Source organism: Schistocerca serialis, chromosome 2 (genome assembly GCF_023864345.2).
Source record: "Schistocerca serialis cubense isolate TAMUIC-IGC-003099 chromosome 2, iqSchSeri2.2, whole genome shotgun sequence".
Taxonomy (NCBI): Eukaryota; Metazoa; Arthropoda; class Insecta; order Orthoptera; family Acrididae; genus Schistocerca; species Schistocerca serialis.
Window position 1 is genome coordinate 288,102,756 of NC_064639.1, and position 18,596 is coordinate 288,121,351.

General features: G+C 43.6%; 1 protein-coding gene across 2 annotated transcripts in view; it reads left to right on the plus strand.

The window, feature by feature from the left end:
* The window catches only part of LOC126457060 (chromosome transmission fidelity protein 18 homolog), a 485,881-nt gene that overhangs the window by 173,108 nt on the left and 294,177 nt on the right, over positions 1–18,596 (plus strand). For both annotated transcript variants that reach the window (XM_050093058.1, XM_050093059.1), the window contains exon 17: positions 10,247–10,377. In XM_050093058.1, coding sequence (XP_049949015.1) covers positions 10,247–10,377 — 131 coding nt within the window. The remainder of the gene's footprint in view (positions 1–10,246; positions 10,378–18,596) is intronic.

The following is an 18,596-nucleotide window of genomic DNA, read 5'->3' on the forward strand; positions in this document are numbered from 1 at the left end:
GATCGTACGAGTTCACGCACCTTGGCCAAGTTGACATCCGTCCGTGAGGTTGATGGTCGTCCACTGCGGTCTTCATCCTCAACATTCGTTCTCCCCTCGCTAAACATTTTATGCAAACAAAAAACTTGAGCTGTTGACATAACCTCCTCTCCAAAAGCCTTCTAAAGCTTACCGTAAGTTGTCGTCGCCTTTTCATCCAATTTAACGCTAGAAGAAATGGCATACCGTTGCGCAATATTATGCGGTTCCATTTGCGTGATGAGAGACACAAACACGTGTTAACCTATTACAGCAAAACTCACGACTGAACAGTTGTATCGATGTGCCGCTTGAACTAGAAGCAGCTTATAGACCGAGGTCAAAGATATTGTGCCTACGCAAGCCTGCAAGCCTTTACGTTTTTGCAGAGAAAATCAGGCTCATTACTTTATTGTCGCACCTCGTAGTAGATGTTGTGGGGCGGCGAATAAGTTTGTAAAAAATCTAATTGCTGTATAAATGCTTGCATGTTGAATCAGTTTCAGGCTTTTAGAATGTTGTTAATGCTGTCTTTCGCCGTTCTCAACACTAGCTCTCTATTTACTTTTTAGCACCCAGAAAGTGATTTAACAAACGTGAAGCCTGTAATTAGAGTTCCTAGTGCCCACTTCATCTGAGAATACCATTATAGCTGCAGCTTATAGCTCTGAGGAATTAGGAATTGTCCGGGATTTTTAATCAAAAACGATTTTCCAAAATAGTTGAGTATATTCTGAAATTCACTGATAAAAAACACAAGTATCCCTCCAACCTAACTAACAGAGCAGTTCAGAGTCTAATGCGCTGATGCAACTATAAATGTCCGAATTAAATGTTAAAAAGAATGCTCGCCATAATTTGATGAAAATATTTCATCAAACGCCACGCTAAATATTTGGTAGAATGTCTGTACCGCGACGGCACGTGAAAATACGACAATACGCAAACTGAAGCTAGATAATGAAAATCATCCCAGAATTAACCCTTCACTTGAAATGATTTCATGGTTCCGCGTATCTCTAGTAACTTAATACGGCACCCGAGGCTGTTTGTAGCAGTGATACCGATGCGACGCGACTCCCGACACAGATGGCGTGTTATTCAGCGTCTGGAGAGAACTTCCTCGCGCAGCGTTCTTATATATAAAGCCGCGGTGCGGACGGCTAAGGGAACGCCTGATCAAATCGGCTCTCCCGACTAGCCGCTGGGCTAGTAACGCACCACTTCAAGTTACATAATAATTTATAGCTTCTTTTGCTGATGGCCGATGAAGCTCTTAATTTAAACGTGCATTCAGCACGCAGGTAAGTATTGATAATAAAATTTTGACGTGGCTAAGTTAAATATTTTGGGCGAGAGAATCAATTTAATTACACTGCACGCAGTAGATGAGCTCTGAACTGGCCCTTTTGAGATCCGCTATCGCTGTAATTTTATAGGTATTCAAAAGAAACTTTTCACATCTTCATAGTCATAGCGGACCTACAACCTATTTAAATCTAAACATCCTAGCCTTATTTATTAGCCTACTTAATCTATCTTGCTTCCTTCAGTTTTGAGATGAAAACCAGAAAATCATGAATTTCCACTAAAATCTTAATTTGTGAAATCCAAAGTACTGTTTTTATTAAATCATTATGAAAGATGAATCTAAATATAAATTTTGAAGTCTCTAGCTCTTTTCTGTTGCGCCAATGATTTTTTCAGAAAAACGTCCAAATTTCGAAAATGGCTGAAGTTATCGAACTGATATTTAACACACGTTAATTTAGTATTATTACTGACATGCTAGAAAAGTTTTAGGTCGTTTGCTTGATTTTTAAGGTATTGCGCAACATTTATGACGTCAGAGCTAGTTACAGCAGACTGGCTGGCACACAATGGAAACTGATGTGAATTTACTACAGCATGAGTAGGCTGCTTCCCTACAATGTGCTGATAATGGTTCCAAAGTAGCGTAGCGGCACAACTACAAGAGCGCCATCTGTGTCTCCCCTGTAAAGGGGACGCTCACAACCAGAAGGCTCAGTGTGGTGCAGACGTGTGAAGCAAGCAGGCAACCATGCCACTGAGACGCACTCGTGCCTCCTACAGCCAACTGACGTGTTTGAAAGGGGTCAAATTGTTGGCCTTCAAAGTAGCGGGATGATCCTTTCTGAGAATTTCCACACAGATTGGACGTGTTGCGTCCGTTGTATAACGATGTTGGTGCCAGTGGTCACGTGAGCGTTCGTACGCGCGTAGAGGTGGTTCTCGACGTTCACGCAGCACAGGCACTCGCCAGAGTCGTATTGTAAGCGCAGCAGTGGCAGATCTTGCAGCTACAACAGCACAGATGAGAGGGTTTGTGAGCCCAGATGTGTCAACACGTACTGTAATGAACCAGTTACGAGCAGTGGGACTACGGGCACGCACACCTCTAGCGCGTCTTCCACTCACGCTGCAGCATCGAGTTGCACGGATCGACTGGTGCCGCCGGAGGATCACTTTGGAGGTGGAATGGCGCGCTGTGGTCTTCAGCGATGAAAGTAAACTCTGCCTGCACGCAAGTGGTGGTCGTTTCCCCGTACGACGTAAACCTGGTGAGCCCTGTCTATTAGAGTGAATTCATTCAGGACACACTGGCCCCATCCCAGTTCTTATGGTCTGGGTTGCGATAACCTACAACTCTCGTTCACTTTTAGTGTTTCTGGAGTAGACTTTAACCAGAGCTCGGTAGGTGCAGAATATTGTTGGACCCGTTATTTGGCCATTCTTGCAACAGGAAGATAATGCTCGCCCACACACTACCCATGAAACTCAACGTGCTCTGCAAGACGCGAAGCAACTTGCCTGGCCAGCACGATCTCCGGACTTGTCTCCAAATGAGCTTGTGGGAGATATGGTGGACCGAGAATGACTCGTGTGACTCTGCAGCCAACAATTCTTACAGAACTATGTGAACAGGTCGAGCACGCGTGGCATAATGTATCCCAGGACGGAATTCGCCATCTGCACGATCGACTGGATTTCAATTCCTGAATTGCCGCCATGTACTTGTTTCATCCTGATGGTGCCTCAAAATCGCTTTTGCTATTGATCTGTACTCCAAATGTACTGTTGCATCAATAAAACTTGAGTGAGCTGGAAATCTCTAAAAGTGTGTACCATTTTTATTCCGACAGTGAACTTGGACAGACACGGCCGTAAAAATCCGAACATGTCCGGATAAAGCCGACGGCAGCCTACATCCATTTGAATCCGCATTTTGAACTCATCCCTCGGTATCCCTCTACAATTTTTACTCCATACACTTCATTCCATTATAAAGCTGTTAATTCCTTTATGCGTTAGGATGTGTTCTGTCAACACGTCCCTTCTTTTAGTCAGCTTGTGCTATAATTTTCTTTTTTTCCCCAATTCAGTTACGCGACTCCGCACCTGTTATTCGATCTGCCAGTTAAATCTTCAATATTCTTCTACAGCACCACGCCACGTTTCATTTCCATACAATTCTACACTCCATACAAATACCATCAGAAGGGACTTCCCAACACTCAAATGGATATTAGATTGCTATTGCCAGTCTGCATTTTATGTCCTTTCTACTTCGGCCCATCATCAGCCTTTCTACTGCCCAAATTGTAAACTTCTTCTTTTACTTTTAATGTCTCTTTTCGTAATTTAATTTCCTCTGGTTTAATTTAACTACGATATACTACTCTTGTTTTACCTTTATTGATGTTTATCTTATTATCTCTTTTCAAGACACCATCCATTCACTTCAGCCGCTCCTCCATCTTCTTTGTCGCCGGCAAACCGCAGAGTTTTTGTTTCTGCTCCCTGTACAGATCGAATAACATTGGTAGTACGGTAACACCTTGTCTCACTTCTCAACTACTGCTTCTCCTTCCTGTCCTTTGACTATTATACTTGATGTCTGGTTTCTGTATAAGTTCTAAATAACATCTCACTCCCTGTACTTTATCGCTGCCACCTTCAAAATTTCAGTGTATGGTCCAGGCTGCAGTATCAAAAGTTTTCTCCAAATCTACAAATGCCGTAAAAATAGGTCCTCCTTTCTTTATCCCACCTTCTGAGCCAAGTCTTAGAGTCATTACCGCTTCACGTGTTCCGGAATCCAAACTTATCTTCTCAAGGTCGGTATCTGCCAGTTCTTTAATTCTTCTGTAAATAATTCTCGTCAGTATTTTACAACGTGTATTATTAAACGGGTAGTTCGGCAGTATTCACAACTATCAACATCTGCCTTCTTTGGAGTTGGAACCATTACATTCCTCTTGAAACCTGAGGGTCTGTCGCTTGTGTCATATACCGTGGCAATACGCGGAGCAATTTTGTATTGGCTGTTTCTTCCAAGGATCTCAGTAATGCTGAAGTGATGTTGTCTACTGCATGTTTCCTCTTGAGTTCTTTCAGTGCTTTGTCGACTTCTTCTCACACTTTCTAATCCCAAAACGGGACACTTCAGGTGCTTTTATTCGCCATCATGCACACCACTTGGACATTTTAACAGCAGCTCTTTGCTACGCTTCTTCAAGAGCAATATCTTCTTATTGAGCACAAAGAACTGGGTTATCATGTTACGATAACGTTCGCCATAAACTGTTAATGCATCGCCGGCCGCGGTGGCCGAGCGGTTCTAGGCGCTTCAGACCGGAACCGCGCGACTGCTACGGTCGCAGGTTCGAATCCTACCTCGGGTATGGGCGTGTGTGATGTCCTTAGGTTAGTTAGGTTTAAGTAGTTCTAAGTTCTAGGGACTGATGACCTCCGATGTTAAGTCCCATAGTGCCCAGAGCCATTTGTTAATGGAGCACCTGTCTCAATTTGAAAGAAAAATGGGCTCAAAATTCTAAACAGTGACACGTTGGGGATGCATGTTTTTTTTTCTTTTTTGTCTTCATGAATCATTAATGGATTATGTGTGTCCAAAATACGGTAGCTCAGACTATTAACGATGCTATCGAAGGCAAAACGGGACTTGCGCTGAAGATAATAATGTCCACGAAATCGCTGTTCAGCTCTTGTTCGTCAGTGATTCATTGGTGAACTCTCTTCACTGCGCATGGTCTGCTGGAAGAAGCTGTTGAGCCAGACAGATCTTGTAAGTTCGGGGATGCAAATCTTCAGTGAGAATACGGTGGAGAGTGACCGTTGAAATGCCCAGTTCTTGTGTCAGATGACGAACTGGACTCTTGACGACACTTCTCCGAACTGCCGCTATTTTTGTTCCTGAACAACTACGAGCACGCTTCAGGTGTTTCCACCAACTTCTGAACATGTACTTCCGAAATTTTTAAGTATTCTTCTCACAGTTGATGGTTTTGGGACATTATTTTTACTTAAAATACACTATACGAATCGTATCACCATAATATTTAACAAAAAGGACACGTTCTTGTATCGTGAAGCGCTCCATTTTTATTAACTCCTGTCTGTCGAATATCGACATGTCACAATTATGGACCTCTCGATTGACAGCCAGAATGGCGCAAAGTTCAGATCTTGCATTCTTGTTGTAAGACCCTAAACATCAGTTGTTAATTACAGATTCCTGTGAAATGCGAAAACATTTTTGTCAGGTGTGCCAATGTGCTTCAGCTTGGAAATATTGTAGCCCATGTCCTGAAGTATTAATTTATATTGGTATGCACTATCCTCTTTAAATGCGCTACGTTATTCAGATAATCACAGGGATATCTTTCCTGACATTTTGTAAGAAATATACCCGTATCTGATACAGCACTATCCGTTCATACTTTCCCACACAGTTCTTTACAGTTTGGTGAGTAGAGAAAGCCAAAGATTCGACTGTATACAGTATGAGTAAAGACAGTTTTTTAAAAGTATACAGGGTGTCCATAAAGTCCCTTTACAAGTTCAAAATATTATTAAAACCTCAGTTGTTGAAATAAAAGTTTTTTGACACTGTTTATAGACCTCTATATGGGCGCCGTTAGTTGCACGAAACACATCAAGACGGTACTCGATTCCTTGCCATGTTCGCTGTAGCATAGCGTCATCAATGGTGGCAATTGGATTACGAATCCTTAGCTTCAAGTCAGCAGTGTCCCGTATTTGTGTTTGATACATGGTATCTTTTATATGCCCCCATAAAAAAAGTCCAAGGGAGTGATGGCGAACGCGGTGACCAAGGAACTGGCCCATCCCTCCCAATCCATCTGCCTCGAAATGTTTCATTGAAGAACACACGAACATGCAGTCCCCAATGTGATGGCTCACCATCTTGCTTCAAAATGATAGTTGGTTGTAAATCAGTCAGTTGTGGCGCTACATATTCGGTCATAAGGTCGAGGTAAACATCTGCAGTAATTGTTGACTCGTTGAAGAAAAATGGACCAATTATTCGGTTGCACATGACTCCACACCACACATTCACTTTTGGACTATCCCAGTGAAGCTCCCTAGTCACATGTGAGTGTTCAGATCCCCAGATTCTCACATTGTGTCTGTTTAATGAAAAGTTGCCGCGTCGCTGAAACAAACTCGCTTGAGGAATGCTTCATCCTCCGAAAGGCGTTCCAGCACGTTGAGTGCAAACTCTGTTCGTTTTGGCTTGTCATTTGGCACAAGTGTCTGTAACAGTTGTTCTTTGTAAGCGTACAACCGTAAGTTCTTTTGGAGGACATTATACACAGTTGAACATGATAGTTGCAGCTGTCTGACAGCAGTGCGGATGGACTTCGTAGGTGAACGAGTGAAAACATTTAAAACGCCATCAATGTTTTCCTCGGATGTTCTTGGTCGCCCGCTCCTCCCTTTATCCAACACTATCCCTCTCTCCACAAACTTTTTGTGCCATGCAGGGATTGAACGGCGCGAAGGTGGATCTCTTCCATACTTCGTTCTGAAGTTTCGTTGAGTCTGAACATCCGATTTTGTCTCTATAAACCAGGACCCACATTGTGCCTTCTCTTGAGGAGTTGGCATTTTATAGAGATTAAGTTCCTTCGATCAACAGAGTATCTGAAACACAGAATTTTAGTATATATAAAAACTTTAGTAAACAGTGATTACAGTAAAAGAAATTTTGTTAAAATATTTCAACAACTGCCGTTGTAATGAAATCTTGAAGTTGTAAAGGGACTGCCGGCCGGTGTGGCCGTGCGGTTCTAGGCGCTACAGTCTGGAACCGCGTGACCGCTACGGTCGCAGGTTCGAATGCTGCCTCGGGAATGGGTGTGTGTGATGTCCTTAGTTTAGTTAGGTTCAAGTAGTTCTAAGTTCTAGGGGACTGACGACCACAGATATTAAGTCCCATAGTGCTCAGAGCCATTTGAATTTGTAAAGGGACTCTATGGACACCCAGTATTTAAATCGTTGCACATATTACACAGTGTGATTATTGAATATTTATTAACTTATCCACTATTATTCTTCGTTTTTTTAAGGGTCAAGCAGCCACTATTTACCTTCAATGTTTATGGGTAACCATTACCTAAGTCTCTCTACTATTAATAGATCTACCCTTCAACTGAGGGGGAACGTTTAAGGAAATTTACATTGTTACAGTCACAGACGTAAATTAATTCCTTGCAACATAGGGTAATGTAAGTATACTTCTAACTCAAGTCTGTTGTTTTGTACATAATACTACGCGGCAACACCCTATCTTGTACTGGGGTCGGTTGAGCCTATAAAAACCAGACATCTGCGATGATCCACGACTCAATGATACTGTGGCTTGTGACGTGGTTCTTGCGCAAACGGAGATGGAACTTTCAACACTGAAATTATTTATTTTGCTCCTACTTTATTTTTGTAGTATAAATTGTAGTCTCTTAGTTTGGAATATGACAATTTGGTTGCGAGTTGGCGTAGACAAAGAGGGAAATGTCATTAGAATAACTATAATTCTGGTTATTCCGTGTATTTTACGCATATTGGATTTTTAGAACTGTTCTAAATTCGCCGTTTTGATTAGGTCATGAGTCAAAACAGGCAGTTGATACCACATGTTCAGTATTGCCGATGTTTTTTCCCTTTACCGTCGAACTTATATATTTGAAAAACAATGGAAGAACATTTTTAGAAAATGGTGCAGAAATTAGATGAAAATTCAGAGTGAAAAACTTGAAAAAATTAAGGAGTTGTTGTACGAAGTGAATAGTCTACTGACCCCGACCTAAGAGCAAGGAGTAAACCACCAAAAATGCCGAAATGAGATTAACGATACATTTTAACATCAAAATTTGTTCAGAGCCACACAGTAGACGAAGTGGATGAATTATGCTGCTTTGGAAGCAAAATAACACGTGGCAGACGAAGCAAAGATCTATGAACCAGACTAGAGCACGCAGAGTGTGCACTACTCGCCAAAGGAATCTCCTAGTGTCAAACATAGGCCATAATTTGAAATAGAAATTTCCTGCATAGTACGTATGCGAACCAGCGCATTACTGTAAGGAAGTGAATCGTGGAATGTGGGAAATCTAGAATAGAACTGAATCTAAGCGTTTGAGATGTGGTATTACATAAGGGTGCTGAAAATTTATTGGGGTGATGAAAAGGTTCTTTACAGAATCGGCGGGAAAGGAAATGTGTGGGAAACAATGTCACGGTCGCATTGAGTAGCCGCGTGGTCTTGCGCGCCTTGTCACGTTTCGTGGGGCTCCCCCCGTCGGAGGTTCGAGACCTCCCTCGGGCATGGGTATGTGTGTTGTCCATAGTGTAAGTTAGTTTTAAGTTAGGTTAAGTAGTGTATAGGCTTTAGGGACCGATGACCTCAGCAGTTTGGTCCCATAAGACCTTATCACAAATTTCCAGATTTTACACTGTCACGAAAAGGGACTGAATCAAAGGAGAAACTTTAAGGCATCAGTGCGCCACTTCCATGGTAATGCAGGGAGCCGTAGAGGGTAAAACGTGCAAAACAGGACGGAGATTGGAATATGAACAACAAATAATTGAGGACCGCATCAAACTAGCCAGAAGACTGATGAAAGAAAAAGTAAATTTTCAGACGTAACTGAAGGGAAATTCTGAGTAGGTTCCTTTGGAAAGGGCACTGTTGGTTTCCTTCTCCATGCTTGTCCAGTTGAGCTTGTGCTCATCCATTAATGACCTCTTAGTGGACGATTAAACTCCAACTTCCAATTTTACCGATACGTAGTCTATCTGAAACCTTCTTGCGTCTCCAAGTCTCGTCCAAATACACAACCTTCTTTATTGTGCTCTGTTCTAAATTCTATCAAGCGACTTTCTCTTTCATTCCTTCCCACCAGTCCATGTCGTCCTGCTGTTTTTCCATCTCTACATTTTCCTAATGTGGAATGCTAGTCGCCCAGTATAATAAAATTTTCGTGTTCCTTAATACACTGAATAACTTCTTTCCAATCTCTACATCATCCGCACATTATAAAACAAGTGTACTTTTACTAAAGCGGCAGGTCTTGGCTTTATTTCTATCTTGGCTCTGATGATCCGTTCAATATTTTGTTTATAGTTGTTTACCCACATTACTATTTTCTTGTTTGTTACTAGAACTACTCTTGCACTACCCCTACTTACATTTTGTGTTATAAACATGTGCTTATCTGACGAGAAATCGTATTCTTCCTGCCACAAAACTTCACAAATTCTCATTATACGTAAGTTCGACTTCCTCATTCATCTTTCCAGGTTCTCTAACCTACCCCACGATTCAAAAAATGTTACATCCATGCTCCGACTCGTAGAATGGATCTGTTTTGTCTGACAGCGACAATCTTTTGAGTAATCCCCACGTGGGGGTCCACAGAAGGAATTATTTTTACCTTCAGAATATTGTACCCAGGAGTATATAATAATAATAATAATAATAATAATAATAATAATACCGGGCTAGTACCGAAGTTTCGCCTGAGATACACTCACGCGAATATTTAGAAAAGCTTTTTTACCCTTTCACATAGACTGTAGATGCAGACAGATGGGGTACATTGATTTTCGTCATGAAGGATGAATAGCAGACTGATGATCTTAGATGCTTAATCTCCTTAAAAAACACACAATCAGCAACAGTAATGACTGATTACGACTAGTATTTAATTTAATATCTTTCGTACCTACGGTCGCTGAGGCAGCAGGGATGGCGTGGCAAGCACAATATTGGTGACACTAGAAGTTTCAGGACACTGTCTTAAATTGGTAATATCAGTGCAGTTATCACGATAAATTTCCGAATTTTGCTAAAGAAGTGAATTAATCTCCATTTCTCCTTCAGGTCAACATCCAGCTGTACAGTAAAACGGAAAAGCAAGAGTTGGACAACGTTATTGGAATCATGATCGATTATAATCTCAACTACGTACAAGAGAGAACTCCTGTCGGCGCTTATGAATACAACTTGGATCCGTAAGTATCTTTACATGTTTTGTTACTGTTTTTAATGGTAGTAGTCATTCATATTGTTTTTGTGTTCAGTGCGAAGACTGGTTTTGAAGCAGCTCTCCAAGCTAGTCTATCTCGTGCAAGCCGCCTCTTCTCTGACATACTGAAAGTCGTGAGCAACAAATTGCTAAAATTCCAGTTCTAACGATGTAATAAAACAACTGTGACATCGTAATCTAAATACTTTATTTCACGCATTACTATAATGTGACGTCATTAGCGCCTGTCAGATGACCGCAGGCAGTACTTCCAAAATGGCCGACATCAGTGTTTCGTTTCGATAGCGTTCTGTCATTTTATTCCTTGTCAAAGAGGGAAAATGTGCTGCTTAAATCCACCTCAGCCATCAACGTGCTCTTGGAGATGTGTCTGCTTGGCTGACAGCAATGTTAGGAGATTGGTGTAACATTTCAAAAGTGGAAACACGATATCCAAGATGAGTCTTGTAGCGGTCACGGTTTAAGTGGCTCCACAGAACGCAACAAAGAAAGGGTCTGAAAAAGTAATCAGTCTTGATCACAATTTTTTTATTAAAAATTACATGTCAATGGTATCCGATTTCTATCATATGTACCTCATCTTGAGACCATGTCTCTGGAAGAAAAAGTAATTCTCCTTAGAGGGTAACAGGTACCAATATTATACAATTTACCTACGTAATAAAATATGGATACACAATATAATAAAACGGAAAGGGCTTTTGTACCATTACGTGGTGGGCAGAAACGACGAGCTGATCACTGACGAATGTCGGAAGACATCCCCGGCCACAGCTAAACAGCGTCAAAACGCTACGCGTTATACAGTGAAAGCTCCGACCCTCGCCTGCTGCATGACCTCATCGGGAGCCAGTAGGGCTTAATATATGATGATGCCGTATGTGAAAACGTAAAATATCAGCCTAGATACAAATAAAATATAATATGAATGATTACATAAATGTAAGCTGGCCGTAGTAGTAATTACTTTGCATCGGCAAAAATAACTACAAACGTGCTTGAACATCCAATAGAATTGGTTATAAAAACGCTAAACTGCCATCTACGGTCACTGCGTGAAAGTTCAAACTGAGACATCTAAGCAAAGATAAAGATAGACTCCATCCGTTGCCATGGAGACAGTAGAGTCGAATTTCTGGATGAGTGGCGCCAGTGGCGAGGAATACGGCGCGCCAGACAGTGTTAGGTGACAATGCCTCAACGGCTGATCTAGTTTTAAGTTTTCTACGAGAGGACGATTTTTATGATTCAGTCTAAGAGTGGGCGCCTGGCCTTATCTCCCAGGCCTTCGCCCTACCTGCGAATTTTTATTTTTCATCGGTCTTTCTGATACTGTTTCTTCAGTTTGCTGTTCGTCGTTTCACTATCTGTGTTTCTCTTGCTTTGGGTCTTTAGGCTGGAGGATTTTAGTGTGTTGCAGAGTGGCTGGCTCATCCTTTTTTTATGCTTGCGATCAGCCAGTCTAGGCCATCTGCTATATTGTCTTAACACCTTCTGCCTCTTTTTTTTCCCTTTTAGTTGATATTTTCAGTTTTGGCTTGTTTCTTTCGTTTTCTCCTTCTGTGTGGTTACACAGTTCGTTTTGCGCATTTTGCTCCTTTCCCAGATTTTAGGTGATCTGATTCTTTTGGGGTATGGTTTTCATCCGAGACCTGTGAAAATACAGGAAAAGGGACTGATAACCAAGCTGTTTAGTCCTTTTACTCCCCAAATCCAACTAACCAACCAACCAATGCCAGAGATGTAGCGGCAGAAGGACGCTATCGGTCACCATGGAGGCAGGGATTGATGAATGACGATCAGTATCGTAGCTTTGAAAGTATAAAACCTAAAACTCGATGATGAAATTGCATAAATGACGAAGAAATGTCTCAACACATGTCAGATCGATGACACTTAAAACGACACAAATATAGTTCAATTATTGCATTTCTGATGATGATATAGATATGATCGAAGGCGGTTGCCATTGACACGTGATTTTTAATTTTTATTGAAAGATTCACGATTAAGACATTACAGTTTCATGTTATCTAATCGGGAATATGCTTTTTCCAATATCGTTTCCAAAAATTGTCGCTGGAAAACTGCTGTAGGACACAGTGAAATGAAGAAATGGTTGAAAGCTTAGGTTATCGAAAAGTTTGTGCCCATTGGGTCACACATTTATTGACCAAAGACAAAAAACCTCAGAAAACAACCCTCATCCAGAGGTATCCAACAAACCTCACAAAAATTCTGTCTTGGCACCCTCCGACTCCCATTTTTCCCGTTCTGTTAAGGAACAAGTACGACACCAGCGCTGCGATGGTGCCGGATGTTTGGCAAGCAGTACAACAGGTCTCTGAGAAGTTGGAATGGAGTTCAGTTGTAAGGGTGTTTTGAAACTAGCAGACCAATCGGGGAAATTGTGTGCAAAGACACGGAGTCTATGTTGAAAACAGACATAGTATGTACATACGATGAGATTCTTGGTTTCTCTTAGAAATTTAGGACTGAAAATTGTAAGAATTTTTGCTCATTACTTTCAGTATGGCCGTCGTAGATTCAATTGAAGCCGCTTACTATTGTCATATCTTGGTCTCCATCTACAGTTTTTTCCTCCCTCGCCCCTTCATATTCCCCTTCATTACCAAACTGACTATTGTTTTATGCCTTAGGATGTGTCCTATCAATAGATCCCTTCTTTCACTCAGATGGCCCATAAACTTCTTTTCGCAAATCCCTTTCACCAACTAAGTAGTTATCAAATTTACCCACCTAATCTTCCCTTCTGAGCATCATATTTCAAAAGCTGCTATTCTTTTCTTGTCCGAAAGGATTAGCGCCCATATTTTCTCTCTGTACAGGCTTTACTCCAAACAGATACACTCACGAAAAAAGTCCTAACCCTTAAATTTATATTCGATGTTAACTTATTTCGCTTTCTGAGAAACGCTTTTTTTGCTATAGCCAGTCTGCAGTTCATATCCTCTCTACTTCGCTCATCGTCAGTTATTTTGCTGCCCAAGTGGCGAAATGCATCTGCTCCTTTTAGTGTCTCATATCCGGAATCTAATTCCTTTATCATTGCCTGATGTAGTCCGACTACATTCTATTACCTTTGTTTTACTGTCATTCATGCTCATCATACAATCTCCTTTCAAGGCACCATCCATTCCATTCAACTGCTCTTCCAAGACCTTGGTTGTCTCTGACAAAATTACAGTGTCATCAGTAAACTGCAAAGCCTTTATTTCTTCTCCCTGAATATTAATTCCTTTTTCGAATTTCTCCTTAGCTTCCTTTACTGCTTGCTCAGTGTATGGTTTGAATAACATCGGGGATATGCTACAAGACTGCCCCACTCCCTTCACAACAACTGCTTCTGTGCCCTCAGGGGTTCAGCATTCGTTTGCTGGGTATGGGATTGGCAGTCCCGAGGACTCGTAGGCGCCATCAGTTCTCATTTCCATAATATCTATCCATGCTTCATCAACCACTGCGCAGCACGGCTGTGGCACGTTGTGTATCACAGGGCACGGGGATCTTGACCACTCAGATGATGATAAAAACCTGTAAAAAAACCCTGTGCGCTGAAGAGATACAAGTAAAACAGTTGTTAGCGGGTAACCTCTGGGGAAACTGCCGCACTTGTGTTGAATAAGGCTTACTCAGGCAAGCAGGGCTGCATCTGAGTGAACCCTTATACACTCCTGGAAATGGAAAAAAGAACACATTGACACCGGTGTGTCAGACCCACCATACTTGCTCCGGACACTGCGAGAGGGCTGTACAAGCAATGATCACACGCACGGCACAGCGGACACACCAGGAACCGCGGTGTTGGCCGTCGAATGGCGATAGCTGCGCAGCATTTGTGCACCGCCGCCGTCAGTGTCAGTCAGTTTGCCGTGGCATACGGAGCTCCATCGCAGTCTTTAACACTGGTAGCATGCCGCGACAGCGTGGACGTGAACCGTATGTGCAGTTGACGGACTTTGAGCGAGGGCGTATAGTGGGCATGCGGGAGGCTGGGTGGACGTACCGCCGAATTGCTCAACACGTGGGGCGTGAGGTCTCCACAGTACATCGATGTTGTCGCCAGTGGTCGGCGGAAGGTGCACGTGCCCGTCGACCTGGGACCGGACCGCAGCGACGCACGGATGCATGCCAAGACCGTAGGATCCTACGCAGTGCCGTAGGGGACCGCACCGCCACTTCCCAGCAAATTAGGGACACTGTTGCTCCTGGGGTATCGGCGAGGACCATTCGCAACCGTCTCCATGAACCTGGGCTACGGTCCCGCACACCGTTAGGCCGTCTTCCGCTCACGCCCCAACATCGTGCAGCCCGCCTCCAGTGGTGTCGCGACAGGCGTGAATGGAGGGACGAATGGAGACGTGTCGTCTTCAGCGATGAGAGTCGCTTCTGCCTTGGTGCCAATGATGATCGTATGCGTGTTTGGCGCCGTGCAGGTGAGCGCCACAATCAGGACTGCATACGACGGAGGCACACAGGGCCAACACCCGGCATCATGGTGTGGGGAGCGATCTCCTACACTGGCCGTACACCACTGGTGATCGTCGAGGGGACACTGTATAGTGCACGGTACATCCAAACCGTCATCGAACCCATGGTTCTACTATTCCTAGACCGGCAAGGGAACTTGCTGTTCCAACAGGACAATGCACGTCCGCATGTATCCCGTGCCACCCAACGTGCTCTAGAAGGTGTAAGTCAACTACCCTGGCCAGCAAGATCTCCGGATCTGTCCCCCATTGAGCATGTTTGGGACTGGATGAAGCGTCGTCTCACGCGGTCTGCACGTCCAGCACGAACGCTGGTCCAACTGAGGCGCCAGGTGGAAATGGCATGGCAAGCCGTTCTACAGGACTACATCCAGCATCTCTACGATCGTCTCCATGGGAGAACAGCAGCCTGCATTGCTGCGAAAGGTGGATATACACTGTACTAATGCCGACATTGTGCATGCTCTGTTGCCTGTGTCTATGTGCCTGTGGTTCTGTCAGTGTGATCATGTGATGTATCCGACCCCAGGAATGTGTCAATAAAGTTTCCCCTTCCTGGGACAATGAATTCACGGTGTTCTTATTTCAATTTCCAGGAGTGTATGACTTGCTGCTCATAGGACCGAGATGGAACCCTCGAAATTTTCTCCTATTCCTCCCAGTGGAACGGAGTGAGGTGGCGCAGTGGCTAGCACACTGGACCCGGATTCGAGAGGACGGCGGTTCAATACTGCATCCGGACATCCTGATTTAGGTTTTCTATGACTTCCTTAAATCGCTTCAGGCAAATGCCAGGATGGTTTAGTGGGCATTGCAGGTAAAAGCTATTGTGCAGTGGGACGTTGTTGGCTGAAACCTCTAGTTCCCAACAAATGATGCACCAGAAGATAGCTTAAAGCCTTGGAGAATATGACATTGAAATTGAGATACACACCATCTTGAACAGCAGCAAAGATGTTGTGACTTGCAGGGATCTGATGGATGTCCCCTAAGAAGAACTGAAAGCTGAATGGACCAATGAAGGCACTGCTTTTGTACAAAACGTAATGAAAACGGTGGATGACGATATGATCAAATCAGACTCGTTTATACTGACTTCCAGCGCACATCAAAGCAGGTTGCCTTCGACTAAGCATGTGACGTTATGTTCCCAACCCAGTGCACTGTTTTAAATGCCAACACTATGGGCACACTACTCTTCGTTGCAAGGGAGAAGCCACTTGTGGCAAACTTGGTAAGGCCGCCCAAGAAGGAGTTGGTTGTTCATCTCCTCTGAAGTGTGTAAACTGCTCCAGGGATCAATCATCCTCTCTGGAGTAGGAATTGCAGTGTCTTCCTTGAAGAAAGTAAGCTACATGAGTTTAAAACAACAAAGTGCATCATGTATGATGAGGCCAAAAATATCTGTGAGGCCTTGCCCCCCCCCCCATTCGCTTCCTACTTTGCTAAAGGTACTCAACAGGCAGTTTAGAAACCAGTGCTGCTACACAGACGGAGATTACTATTATCAGCACTAATACCCATGTTTGTGCTGCGCAGTTATTTTGTAGCTCATACTTCCTCCCAGAACGTCATAATAGGCTATGGTTGCCTTCATTGCTGAGCTACCAAAGCTGTGATTGTGGTTCTGTAGTCTAGCGAAGCCAAAAAATCAAAAGCAAAGCGTCAACAACGGATGGACTCGTGAATTAAATAGACTGACAGTGTTGACATCTTCCTATCTGACCTCGTGATTCTTTTTCAGAGCAGATGAGCCTTGATGTCAGACTGGGGCAATCATCTCGCCCAAAGACTGAGCCTCCACCAAATGAGGGCTCCTTTCCCCATCTGAGTGGCAGATGGCTCCCATAATACTTTGGAACAATAATGAGTTCAGAAGACTCTGAGGCTATATCAGATCTCACAGAACAACTCTCCCGACCAATTCTCCTACTGAAACAACTCTCCTGACCAATTCTCATACTGGAAGACTTCAGTGCTCGTCATGTATTGTGGGGCTTGACCTCTACTTGCCCTCGGGGTCGGCTTTGGAGAGTCTCACGATGTCTCACGAGCTGTGAATCCTTAACACAAGCACTCCCACTCATTTATGTGTTGCTACTGGATCATCCTCAGCCATCGACCTGTGTTTCTGCTCACCAGCCCTAGTGGACTGTCTTCATTGGGAATTCATTTCAGTGACCACTTCCCACTGCAGATTCAGCTACTGGATGGAGCTCTCCGTGGAAAGACACAGCCTTCGATCGACAGAGCTGTCTGGACACTGTTCAGCCAGCAGGTTGTGTTTGAATGCTGCAACGGCACCCAAGAGTGGGTGCACCATATCACATGACTGATCCACCATGCTGCTGTCGTCACCATACCAAAGTCTTCAGATTATCTTTGGAGGCAGCTTATCCATTGGCGGATTAATGAGTGTGGTTCAGTAATCTGGATCAGATATGGAACTCTGCAATGGTTCAAGTGCTGCCCAATGGCGAAAACTTCAGAGCCTTTCGAGTGGCAAGGACCAAGGCTCGATACCTCAACAAACAGAGCAAGAAAAGTTCATACTACGCCTTGCCGTATTTTATCAATTATTACACTTGTTCTGCAAAAGTATGAGAAGCTATCAGGATGATTTCGGGTAAGCGCAGTCGTTAACTAATAGCAGCAGTGTTGAAACAAGGGTGTTTCCAAACAACGCTCAGAGACATCATCTGAATGATGGCAGACCATTTTGCAACGACTACTGCCCATGCCAGCCAGGATCTAGCATTCTGCCACTATCCTGCAACTGTAGAGAGCGCCCAGTTGGACTTCATATCTAACAATTGTGACGTCATACCGCCGCCCTTTCTCCATGTGGAAGCTGTATTATGCACTTTCTTAGGTTCATGATACTGCTCCAGTAGGAGGCACAATATTCTATGGCAACTCCACTAGTGGACCTTTCGTGGCCACCTACCCATCTTCATATGGTTCTTCCTATCTAAGCACTTTTTTAGGTCCCGAGTTGGTGAAATGCTGTTGCATCATTTTGAGGAGGAGAATGATGTTTCTCAGAGCACTGTTTTACCCTCTTTCCCATAGCCATAAACATCATCCCGTCTACAGCAGGGAGTACTATTCAGTGCCATATTTGTAGACGATTTTGCAGTTTTTTGGACCTCATTTTTGACTCCACCATGAGGGATTAGGCTAACCACAGGCACCACTCCCACACCCAGACTCTGTGCTGAGGCCGGGGAACTGCCACTTATCATCTGGTGGCAGCTACAGATGGTGCTTCAGGCATGTAAGTTCCTCACTTCTCCCAATGCACCAGCATACAATACTGTTGCTCGTCCAGCTATGGAACGCCTCATCCTATGGGCAAGTAGGTCATTTGGGATTGTGGAGTCACTTGGTGCGAAGGGAAGTTCAGTCCCAAATCCAGTGTTTTATCGGCCTGCCATTCTTATCGCTACAAGGCCCAGAGTGGTTTTAGATTTAGTACAGTACAGATGATGTTGCTCTCCTGCATATGTTCTTATCCATTGTTGTATGACATTTTAAATGAGCACCACAACTTTGTAGTTGTATGTACAGATGGGTCTAAATGGAGGGTCTCCCTGGGTTGCTCTCTTGATTTCCCTGGTCGTGTCCTCAAGCTCCGTTTGCTCCACGAGTTTATTGTATTCGACGCGGAATT